Source organism: Podarcis pityusensis (assembly GCF_964106645.2).
Source record: "Podarcis pityusensis genome assembly, chromosome: 15".
Taxonomy (NCBI): Eukaryota; Metazoa; Chordata; class Lepidosauria; order Squamata; family Lacertidae; genus Podarcis; species Podarcis pityusensis.
Genome location: NC_138040.1, coordinates 17,406,627 through 17,419,564, shown reverse-complemented (window position 1 = coordinate 17,419,564; position 12,938 = coordinate 17,406,627). Strand labels below are relative to the sequence as shown.

The following is a 12,938-nucleotide window of genomic DNA, read 5'->3' as shown; positions in this document are numbered from 1 at the left end:
TTTATTGCAGATGTCTGATGGCAACTCCCTGTCACTTTTTTGCATTCTTAGTTGTAGCAGCCAGCCCAATGCCTAACTTGAACACTATCCTTGCATGCATTCCCTCCCGCCGTTGTTTCTCTTGGCACTTGTTAAGCTCCCTGCTTCGTCTTGTGGGACCTTTCCAGAGAGAGAGAGAGAGAGAGAGAGAGAGAGAGAGAGAACGAACGAAAGGAACAGCACTGATTTCTCTACAGCACAAATTGAGCATGAAATGGGCAGTGTGGAAAAGGCTAACAGGGCTACCGAGGGAGATTTCTGTCCCTATTCATAGGCACATTAATCCACAGGAACATTAGAATCAGGAAGAGGGGCGACCAAGCAGAATGCGAGGATTTTAATTTGATTTTTGCTACGCTGGCATTTCCGTGTCTCAGAGCTGATGCCTTGCCTGGAAGGTTTTTTCAATTAGCTGCTGGGAAACTAAGGACAGCCTTGGAACTCTTAGGCCTTGGATACGGATTTCAGCCATGGAAAGAATCGATCATTTGTAGCAAGAGTAAGTGTAGTCTGTATGGGCAGGGGCTGCTCTTAAAGGATCTTTTTATTTTTATTTTTGCAGTATGTAAGGGCTTAATTGCACAAACAGCTGGGGAAGCATTTTGAGAGTGGCAACATTTAAATGTGGTTATTAAGTAAATATGTGCATTTTATTAACCTCTGTATCTGCAGTTTTGAAATGTAACCAATGTATTAAAATAAGTTATAATAAAATATTAAGTAATTTAACAAAAGAATTTTAGCACTTCATACACCCTCAGATATTGTTTTTAATCTTCATATATTTCAAAGAAATAAGAGCAGTTGATTTTTTTTAAAGCAGAAATTTAGAATTTGTAACATAAATTTAATTTGCAGTGGTGTTGATAACTGCATGTACCTACATTTGAGATTATGAGTTTCATTCAACTAACATCTACTCAGAAGTAGGCCTGTTTAAATTAATGGATCTACATTAGTCACCTGTCTTAATTTCAGTGAGTCTACTCTGAGCATGACTAGCATTTATGATGTACTAGCCTTGATCCTGACTCCCATATATATGTGAAAGTGCTGCTACTGGTTATGGCAGTGAAAATGTACACACACACGGTATGTGCTAGAAGCAGGCCAGAAGGACACCTTGATGCATGTCTTCCATTGAAAATTAGTTTGTAAAAATCCTGATGCATGGTAGATTGTGCTCTAAAGAAGTGAATTTATTAGAGAGTGAAATGACCTGCTGGTGTCATCTCTTAGTAGCAGACTTACTTATTTCTGTGGGTATTCCTAGTACCTCTTAGAAGGTTCATTGTATAAATCATGTGGATTTGAAGGCTAAAGGTTTGACAGCATAGAGGTTATTGTACATATTATATATCTGAGTAGTTATTAAAACCATTTCCAGAGATGCTCTGCAGAGCAACACAGTGATGAAAAGCTCACTTCTTTGGTTCTATTGTGGTCAAAGCCTTTTCTAATATATTGTCTAAATCTTCCTATTGTCTTTCCTTATTGGAACTTGCATTTACTGTCGTTAATAAATTTTAAGAAAAGTTATGCCTTAGATATGTTTCAGTAGTAATTAAGTTTTAACTGCCCACTCCCACCTCTTGCCCTGTTTCTTTGAACTCTTTTTCACACAACTTTTAAGACTGCTTTTCCAGTACAAACTTAGATATGTATACATTTCAACAGAGGAGAAAGAAATATGGTGAAAATATGGGTGTGATGTGCTATAGTTATGATGTCAACAGGTGAAGCTCGCGTCTGTAAAACCACAGGAGAACCCTTCCTGGGTTTCAAGAAATATGCTGCTTCTGATGTTTGTTGTTGTTTCCAAACTCTGCAAACAGTAATTTGTCCAAGCCACAGTCTTTTAACAACCCAGGATACTGATATTCTGGCTTGTTAAGCTGTAATTTGAACAAACCACTATTTGCAAACACAGCAACCAAACATAGTTTGCTCCTTAGTGCAAAAGAAACTTTTAACTCAGAAGGCCCATAGCTTAGTGGTAGGGCACATGCTTTTCATGTAAAAGATCCTAGGTTTAGTCTGGCATCTCCAGGTAGGACTGGAAAGAGTCCTGCTGGAGAAGTTGCAAGTCAGTGTTGGAAAAACCAAACTAGGTGGAACAATATTCTGATTTGGTAAAAGGCAGCTCCCTACTTCCCTGAACCTCATTCCTTCACGAGTTTAATGCTGGCTTATGTGTCATAATAAACACCCATTGTTTCTGCCTGAACCGGGCCTCTGAATCCAGATAAAAGAGTGCCCAAAATCTGCTCAACTGAGAGAGATTCATACAGTGATAGCTCAGAATTTGATTGGAGAGAAGAGATTATTTCAAATTGTCTCCACTGCTTGCTTATATATGCAGCATAGAAAATGTTTTTGCTTAATTGTCGTGGAGACCTTGATGAGTGTTCAATCTCATTTCATTCTCTTTTTGTTGGTTTTTGGTTGCTTGCTGCTTATGCCACTACCACTCATTCACAAACAACGCGTTGAATTCCGTAACAAATGTACACATGCTGTTCTAAGAATGCATTGTAAATAAGTATGAGATTCATGAACTTTCTGGATGATAAAGCACTTTAAGGCTGTGAGATCCTGAGCATGTTTGCTCAGATGGCACCTCTGCAACAGAAGGGATTTTTTTCCATGGAGATAGGTTTAGAACTGAAGTATAAACAATGGAGTAAACAGCCTTAGAAAACTGAATAAAATGTCCTTTTTTGAATTATTATAGAGCTCTTTAAACAAAATTCTGTATATATCTGCTTTCATATTGAATCTATTTCATGCTTCATTCATTACATATTGCGTTGAATAACAAAATTGCAATGCAGTCCCATGCAGGACTGTCTGCTAAGAAAGAGGCACCATTGTTGTGTTTGTAAGTAGCATTAGAACTTACTTTCAGGTAATTGTGTGTAAGACTGCAGCCTTAGTTTTTCTTTTGGCACTTCACTGCTTTCTTTGTTTTGATCAGAACATCTGATATTAGATAGTATGTTAATCTTACGAAAGCAATTGCTCTACTACAATCACAGTTCATTTAGTATTGTCAGCAATTGGACAATTTTTCATGTAAAGAAATTGGTCGCTTGCACCCCTCTGCTTGTGAAAATGGAATGACCCATTTTCTCAATTGAGGAAAAAGGGATTATATAATCCACTGAGCTGTAGGAAGAGGATAGTTTAAGTGACATCTGTAGGCCTGAGCATCATAAATTCTTTTCAGGAGAAATTGGGATGTATTGGCAGAAAGTGGTATGTAATCAGTGTACATGAAACATTTTTAATTCATGATGCTGTTTGAACAATGATATGCATAAAGCATTTCAGCTAAATCAGTGGGATTACTTTAAGTAGATGTATTTAGGGTCAGTGGCCACTAGCCATGGTGGCTCTGTTCTACCTCCACTGTTCAAGGCAGAATGCCTCTGAATACCTGTAGGAATCACAAGTGAGGAGAACACTGTTCTGTTAGGGCCCTGCTTGTGGGCTTTTTCAGGGACAAATGTTGGTCATTGTGAGAACATTATGCTGGATTAGATGGGCCTTTGGCCTGATCAAGCAGGATTCCTCGTAAGTTCTTGCACTCTTAACACAAACAGAGATACTCATGTGACTGGAAGGGCCATGACTGTTCCTAGGTATGAAGAATGGTTTTGGAACTGACCCTTAGTTAATGAAGTAGATCTCAAACATTAAAATGTTTTATTCTCCCTCTATTTTCTTCTCCCCCTCCCCAATATAAAATACTGGATTATATGCAGCCGTCATGCCAGCTGCAAGTTTTTGTTTGGCTTGCAGAGTAGCAAGCTGAGACTTCTCCATTTTGGAAAACTTTAAAAAGTTTCTAGTTTCCATGATACAATTATATGTTTATTGCCAGGTAAAGCATAAGCTTTTCCATTTACTGTCAAAGCGTGGCTGACTATAGTTCAATACAACTTTTTATTCTTCTTTCCGTCATTTTTCGTGTATGTTTCTGCTAGCAATTAATGCTTACTGAAGGCAAGTGGCGAAAGTAGTTAGGAGTAGCTTTGTTATTTCATTTTAGTGGTCGGGCTCAGCCGTAGGCAGAAATTTGAAGTGAGTAGGGAGCCATGCGTGCCATGGAGTTGAAGACAAAAAGAGCACTTCTGGAATTGGAGACAAAGAACAAGCAGGAACCAGAGTCCAGGAGGAGCAGTCAGGACAATGCCAGAAATCAGAAATGAAGGACAACTAGAGGATACGCAGGAATGCACCGGAGCTCTGGAAGGAGTTGTCGCTCAGGCTTCACTGAGATTGGAAAGTCTTTTAGAGTCCTTACAGTTCAGAACGGTCCATTGACCAGCCTGAGGCCGCCTCACACTTCTGTGGCTCCAGAAACTCCCAGTTCAGACCCCAGCAGCTCCTGACACCTGGCTGTGTGAGTTTAGAGTATCTTGTTTTAGTTTTTCGGTCTTTTCTAGGTTATTGCATTAGTACAAGGTTAGCTAACATAGTGGCCTCCATATATTGTTGGGCTTCACATTATTCCTGGTCATGCTGGCTGGGGCTGATGAGAGTTACTGCCTTCCAGATGTTGCTGGGATGTTGACCAGCCCTGTGTTAGGAATTATTGCACACTGTGAATTCAGAAGGGTGGGGGAATGAGAAGTCTTAAAAATATGGTTGACACAGGCAGTGGCCTAGTCCGGTATGCCTTGTATTGTAATTATAATCATCCATGACTGAGATGTCCTATATTATGGAATGTGTACTCACAGTCTTTGCTAATCAATGCTATGTTTTCATTTTTATAGTCTGTTTTTGGGCTGCTTAAGTTCCATACAGTGCACTTTTCATATATTTTGTGCAGCATTGTTGTTTTTGAATAGATGGTACAAACCCAGGGCAGTAGGATATGTTCCAAATGGGCTCTGAATTCCTTTTTAAGATAAATTAAAAGTCTGGCAAATATGTTTTTTGGCTGTGATCTATTTTTCATTTCTTTATGAAATATATAGCTAATGGTATACAAAACTAATAGTGGAATAGTTAATATTCAGGAAATTCTGTCTAGTCAAGGGAGGATACTTTACTGAGGCTGAGCACCTGTTTGCTCATGGAAGCAAGTCCCACTGATTGGGTGAATTTTCAAGGTGAGGCCTGGCAACTTTGTCTACTCAAGAATAATTTGAGATTATATAGCTCTCTTCGGGGATGCTTGCTATAGAGTGTTTATTGCCTTTTTATTTTGATAAATTTCTGCTATAAAATATCATGTGACCGTAAATTTCTCCAATTTCATTAAAATTTAGACATCTTTTATTTAGAGACTGCTTGAGCATCTTAAAATATAATGAAGTGGTTAGTTACAACAAGATCCCCATAAATATTCATAGCAGATTGTGTGAATGCCTCCCTGAACATGAATTTTGCAGTATTTGGTAACTGGGGATTTAATATTTTGTGTTGAACTCTCTGAATTGTCCTATTGGCGTACTGTGCTGAGTTTTTAAAAGTTTGCTGTAGAAAATAAACAGTATATACAAAAATTTATGTTCTAGGGAATGTGAAATATTTTGTCTGGTAAAAAGTGCAAGTTTAAGTTCCTTGATCTACAAAACATCATAGAGCAAGGTGCACCTGAACCTCCTTCTTTTTGTACGCTTCTTGTTAATTAACCTGGTCCATCTCTCTTTCTCTCTCTCTCCTCTCCCCCTCCTCCCCAATTGCTGCTTGGAGTAGCTTTCGCTCCCAGAGGAACAGAATGAAGTAACAAGGAATGGTTGTGAATCCAAGGAACTAGTTTATCTTGTACAGATCTCTTGTCAGGTAAGCATTAAGACTTTTTTTTACCTTCCCCATGACTTTTATGAAACACTGCATGTACTATATGATATTCTGCTGTCCTCCTTTTTCACATTTCCACTCTTTGTTGTGGGGTAAGAGGAATACTGAAGATTTAATCAAGAGAAATGCTGAGGTTTTAATGAGAAATGTAAACTTCTGCTGCATCGGTTGCAACAATATTTATCCTGGAATTGCAGTCTCATGCGTATATGTGTCCTTGTGTCTCTGTAGTGATTGCACATGTAGTGAGGTTATTTGTATTCCTAAACTAACCAATGAAATGATGGTTCAGGATTTAGCATTCAGTTGTCAGAATATTGTGGCTCATTTCCTAATTTTTGAAACTTGTGCATTGAGGGAAGCTACTCAGTGGACCGAAGCAGGGCATAACAATGTCAGAAATTGAAGATGGCAGATGACCCTTAATATAACCTATTGAAGCATTTGTTTCTATGCCTGGCAAAGAACTTTTGAGGATCAAAATGAAAATGTGGATTAACCTTTTCTTGATTCTCTCTTACTTGCCTAGTGCCATCTCCTGTGGAATCTGTTAGGCTGTACCCATGGTTGTCACCTTGAAAAACCTGGGCAGTTATTCCTATCTGCATGAGGTGCAGGCGTTTCAACTAAATACCAGTCATTGAGTGCGCAGGTCATATTTCTCATCTGTAGAGTTGAACAAAGCAGAATGCTGTTACTAATCGTTCTAAGACGCAAGGTTTTGAGAGAATAGCACACACGTAAACCATTTTATTTTACAGCTATTCAGTCTGTAAAGTAGGGAGTAGTGGGAACAGAGGTGAACAACCTGCATGAAGACAAAGATTAGGCAGAGACCAGACAGCCTTTCCTCAAAGTGAAAAGTAGGACTAGACTCTGCATGTTATACTACAGAGTGAAGCATCCTTAGTTCCCCGGATCAACTGACAATCCACAATGATTATCCTGGGCAGGTTAGTTGGCACACATACTTTACATGATCAGCAATGATCCTGCTCAGTGGTGTCAAGTTCAGCAGGGAGCAGTTGATGTGCCTTCAGCTCCAGTTTTCTGTCTAGCAGACTCTGCAGTTCAGGAGCTGTGTCCACATATTAAATTATGCTCATTTAAACCAAGAGAGAAATGTCTGGATTATTTGGCTTGTGCTTGGTACACGTGGGGCCATCAGAGGACTAGAGCAGCCTGGGCAACCCATGCAGCCAATTTTTGTGGATGCTTTAGTTCCGGGGTTCCCAAAATGTGGTCCACAGATTATGAGTGCTCCAGGAGTGGTCTGCAGTGCTCCCTCATTTAATTTTCATATTTAATTTTCTATATTAATTTTATTGTATCATAATATGAGTTCTATGGGATTCAAACTGTAATACAATGAAGTACAATATATACAACTAAAATGTGTGCAGTGTCTAGCACAACACATATTTCCTGTGTTCCCAACTCTGTTCTACAAAGTCTCATGGCTGTGTAAATGTGCCCAGGCAATTGCTTTTGAATCAGTCATCAACATCAGGTCAAAAAAGTTGGAACAGCTATGAAAGGAAATTAATATGGGATAATCACTATAAATGACAACAGATATTGGGCTTGCTGCAGTAGTTTTTGAAGCGTTCTAAGATGAAATAAGCCATTGGAATGGTGTAATAGTTTTGATTGCATCCAGAAGCTAGCTTGTTAGCTTTGCCCAAATCTATATACTTTTCAGTAGTTTTAGCTCTTTAGGAGCATTTTGCTGCAAATGAAAGTAGCATTGTGGAAAGCAAAAGAAATGAGTCATCCCAGCACTGCTGTTTAGAACTCTTGGACTGGAAAACCTGTTACATTCCCTTCACTGAGTAGCCTGTTGAAAGTACTTTAGTTTGTCAACTCAATCTGTAGCAGATAATCAGACAAAAAACTTTCAAGCACTGCTACTTTAATGTGGCCAGCTCAAACTCTGCCTGACTTGGCAGAATCCCATTAAACATGTTACAGTCTGGAAATGTTTATTTTGGAAGGAGGGGGTGTTGTTGTGCATAATAAGTTTTTATGACATGGTTTTTCCTTGGTGTTAAATATTGTTTTACAGGTAATTGAGGAGTTGCTTGAGTCAAGTGAGAGAGTGCTGGGGAGCTTATCAGTGTCTCCTCTCCAACCCCACTAATTTCTGCTTCTCCTCACTCCACCCCCACCTCACCTGATGGTTACTGGTCAGATGCCAAATCCCATGGTCAGATCAGTGTGAGGACTCCCTTTTCAGTTGCTTCTTTCCTCTCTTGGTGAGAGGAATAGGACAAAGAGCATATAAACCAGAAGCCTATTTCTGATCTCTTCCCAGATACAGTCCCTGGTGGACAAATATATCTGAATTCTGCTTTGGTAGACTGAATTGGGGTGGAAATATAGATAATTTTGTGTGTGTGTGTGTGTGTGTGTGTGTGTGTGTGTGTAAGTGGCCAAAGATGAATGGAAAGGCCATTTCTGCTAAGTAAATTTGAGAATCCAATCACCTGGAGGTAAATTCTTCCAGCAGTTAATTGACTAGCAAATTATACTACAGTTGCCCTAAATACACTTTCTCCATATCCTTTTCAATTTCCTCACAGATGAAACTGTGGTGTGTGGGTGTGGATGTGGATGTGGACAAAGCATCACCAGCACTTTCTCTTTCATGTAATTCATATTTTGTTTGCAGTCACTACATATGTCAGGCGTAGGCAAACTCAGCGCTCCAGATGTTTTGGGTTGGTCAGGGATTATGGGAGTTGTAGTCCCAAAACATCTGGAGGGCCGAGTTTGCCTATGCCTGACATATGTTAAACCCCTCTTTAGCTTAGAGAAGTTCAGGTTAGACTCTACCATTATATTTCATCTCCTTGGTTTTGTCTTTAGTGCTCTGAGTTATGTGTTAGGCTATGTTGCCATTATTATTTCTCCTTTCTTCACTTAGCTTTGTGAACACTTACACAGTGTTCCTTAAGGGAAGTCTGTAGCTTGACATTTTTACACCAAGCACACCCAGTTTCTTCTGATAATGGCAGCATTTGCTTATTGTTGTAAACCATAGTTTATGGTTTACCATGAACATGCAGATGGCTCCCGTATCACTCCTACCTTAGTGCAAACAGGAACAGCAAGCCATAATCCTTAGTTTGGTGCTATGTTCCAAGCAAACCATGACATTAAGTCAATGTTCTTGACTTAACAATTTTTGTTTGAACAGAACAGATAACTGTCCTCAGTTTAGACATAATACTAAACTTGTGCTAGATGTGGAGTGATACGGGAGCAATTTCCATTTTAACAGTAAACTGTGGTTTAAAATGAAGTGCTAATTCAAGCAATATGACTTTCAGGATATATATTTTTGAAAAAAGATGTGTTCATATGAGAAGAGCTGTTCCTCATTTAGTATTAATACAGCAGTCCAATAACATTGAAGCAATGAGTATATATACTTTGACACATGCAGTGCACCATGTCAAGTGAAACTTAAGACAAACATTCTGGGTTCGGCTGGCAACTCAATACTATTAATCCCCCCAAAGTAGTAGAATTTAAAAAAAGCACACCTGCAATTTTATTTTTTATAATACAAATATATCAAAATGGCAATGAGCCACCATAGCATAGTTGATCCATTTCTGCCAACATCTATACTAAGGAGTCATTGTGTGTGGCGGGTGTGGAGGCAGTTGTTAACATGAAAAATCCATTTTTATTTTCAAAAACCTGGAGTGTTGCTGGAAAACATACTGTATTCCATGGGATGGACAGCTGTGCAAAAGGCAGAAACATGGCAAGATTGGGTTGGCTCCCAAGTAGGTTGGTTTGACTGCAATGAAATCTAGCACACTTATCTGGATTCAGCCATTGTGTGTTTTTACACAGTTGTACTACCAAAGCTGGCCATGTGACCCGGAAGTGTCTGCGGACAGCGCTGGCTCCCGGCCTCTAGAGTAAGATGAGCGCACAACCCTAGAGTCTGTCAAGACTGGCCCGTACGGGCAGGGGTAGCTTTACCTTTACTACCAAAGCCAAACACCATCCAATTGCATTGTAACTATTAAGCTTAATTTGCATATATGGTGGCTTTAGTTTGGCCACATACATGCACTCACAGAGCATTTGTATCCCAATTTCAGCTGAAAATGCTTCTAGAGCAGTTTACGTACAATAAATTAAATCAAGACTTGCCTACAGGCTCACAATCCAAAAGACATGACATGAAAGGAAAAAGGGGTGGGGAGGGAAAAGGGGGTAATGGTTCTACCTCCCATGACCACTGTTGCCCAATAAATGACATGTTATTATAATTAGATATGGCACTTGACTGTGCTGCAGGAGATCATCTTGACATTTTGTAGCAAGTTTTTAATATGCTCCTGTAATATCCCTCTTGTTTTCAGAAAAAAGAAAATGTTATTTTAAAAAGGCTTGAGGAAGATATTTCTACAAAGAATAATTCTCTCCATGTTTGATTTTTTGATATTTGTTTGTTTGTTTGTTTATTATGAAAGGACATGCATTTCAATAACTTACAAGAATGTGTGGTGTCATGCACACTTTCTCCTTAGTTTGTTCTGAAAGCCTTTCTGAAACAGAATTTGATTAATTCTTGCTTCCATATATGCTGGTATATCAAAATGCAAGTATTAACTCCTGTCAAATAGCTCTTGTATCATTTTGTTTTATCACCTTTGGCTGATCTACTAGTCTCAACCTTACTTGGATGGAGATATTCATAAGATTTATATTACCTTGCTGTGCATTCATTAGTGACTTGAAGATGGCAACCTGTTTGTTGCTTGTCATTATCATCACACCCATCAGTAAAATGAAGTTAAAGTATTAGAAATGAAGACACCATAGGACCTTGAAGGGCATTAGAGAAAGAACTGCAATGGTGCAGTTAAATGTAGAATCATATGAGCATGCTTCCCTGTAATGGATAGGTTCAGATGGATAGCAGTTAATTCAAGTTCATTGTGTGTCTAGAGAGAAGTTTCAGTTAAACCAATTAGCTTATATCCAAATGTATTTCATTTAAATATGAAGGGAAATTGGAAATCTCTGTTGAAATCTAAGAGGACAAGCTATCAATTAGGGCTGCAGTGAATGACTTAGCTTGGCAGGATTTCTGATTGTCCATGTAGACCTCCTTTATGGAGCAAGGCTGCATTCAGCCACAGCTTGAAAATACATTGGCTCCTCAGCTAGAGCCAGATGTTAACATAGTGGCTACAGCTGAGCTGTAGAGCTACCTCTGCTATGAACTGTGTAGGTGGCCTTAAACAAGCTATGGCTGTCCTCTGCAATGTGGATAGCCCTGTCCATGAAGTGGTTTGAACACTCTAAAGCACCTTGTTATTTAAGTGACCTAATTAGGTGTTTTTATGCTGCACTAAGTGTCAATTTAGTACAAGTTAACCACATTCTCTCCTGGTTTCTTTTCCTTTTCCTTTTCCTTTTCCTTTTGGAGCAAAACAAGTCATGAATCTCTGTTTTAAACTAAATGCTAAGCAAAGGACTATGGTTTTTTTCCTTCTGCTTGCAAGCCTAGAGCAAATGGGTGCAATTAGCTCATACATGTAAAGCCATGGTTTATGGCTGGGCCTGTGTATGGCTGCAGTGAAAAAGGCAAATTAATAAAGGGACTGGAAATTTGCCTAGCCGTTAATAACATGAAACAAGTGTGGCAAGGGACTGCAACATCTCACCAACTACAAGGGCAATACGAGGAACACTGTTAAGGCCGATGATTTGTTGGCAGAGGAGCTGAACATCTTCGCCCGCTATGAGGTAAAAAGATCAGGTATCTTAGCTCCTGCCTGGCAGCCTACAAACTCTCAGCCACTTTTTCTATATGACCATCAAGTGAAAGCTGCATTGAGGGCAGTGAATCCGAGTAAAGCTGCTGGTCCAGATGGGGTTCTGGGGATAGTGGTAAAAAACTGTGCTGATCAACTAGCAGGGGTCCTAACAAGGATTTTTAACATCTCTATGCAAATAGCTTGTGTTCCAGCATGTTTGAAAGCAGCCACCATTGTCCCAGTCCCAAAGAAAACAGCAACTAACTGCCCAAATGACTACAGACCTATTGCATTAACATCTGTAGTGATGAAATGCTTTGAGAGATTGGTCCTTCAACACCTTAGGACATGTTTTCCACCGGATTTTGATAAACATCAGTTCGCCTATAGGAGAAATAGGTCAACAGATGATGCCATAGCTACAGCCTTTCACCTTGCAGCAAGTCATCTGGAGAGATGGGGAATTATGTTAGAATGTTGTTTATTGATTATAGCTCGGCTTTTAATACCATCCTTCCGGACATTCTTATCAAAAAGCTGATGGAACTAGACATTTCTTCTACCATCTGTGACTGGATTAAAGTCTTTCTGAGGGATCAGACACAAACAGTGAGGATTGGGCCTGTTACATCTACCTCCCTGAAGCTCAGCACTGGCACCCCACAGGGATGTGTGCTGAGTCCCTACCTGTACTTGTTGTATACATATGACTGTATTTCATCTGATCCATTCACTGCAATTATTAAGTTTGCAGATGATACTACCATAATGGGTCTAATTACAGGTGGAGATGAATCAGCGTACAGGGGGGAGGTTCAAAAAGTATCTACATGGTGCTTAGACAATAACTTGCACCTAAATATTAGCAAGACAAAGGAGATGGTGTTGGACTTTCAGAGGAAGAGAGGGGAACTAGCCTCGTTGTATATCGGGGGGGGGGGGTTGTGTGGAGAGAGTTTATTCCTTTAAATTCTCAGGGTCTTGCAAAAGAACAACGTTAAACAACAATTGATGACCTCCTTCTACCAGTCCATAATAGAAAGTGTCCTCTCATATTGTATCACAGTGTGGTATGTTGACTTGACAGCCACAGACAGAAAGTCTTTACAGAGGGTGGTGAACACAGCCCAGGATATCATGGGCTGTCCCCTGAGCCCGCTAGATGACATCACAAGGGATTGTTGCCTTAGGAGAGCGAGAAAAATTCTCAGGGACGATTCACACCCCATCCAGCACCCCTTTAATCTTCTACCCTTGGGCAGGAGATATAGAAGTATAATCAGTTGTACCAAC

General features: G+C 39.6%; 1 protein-coding gene across 7 annotated transcripts in view; it reads left to right on the top strand.

Annotated features, from left to right (window-relative positions):
- The window catches only part of ARHGAP32 (Rho GTPase activating protein 32), a 199,655-nt gene that overhangs the window by 114,274 nt on the left and 72,443 nt on the right, over positions 1–12,938 (top strand). For all 7 annotated transcript variants that reach the window (XM_080983353.1, XM_080983349.1, XM_080983351.1 and 4 more), the window contains one exon: positions 5,752–5,838. In XM_080983353.1, coding sequence (XP_080839479.1) covers positions 5,752–5,838 — 87 coding nt within the window. The remainder of the gene's footprint in view (positions 1–5,751; positions 5,839–12,938) is intronic.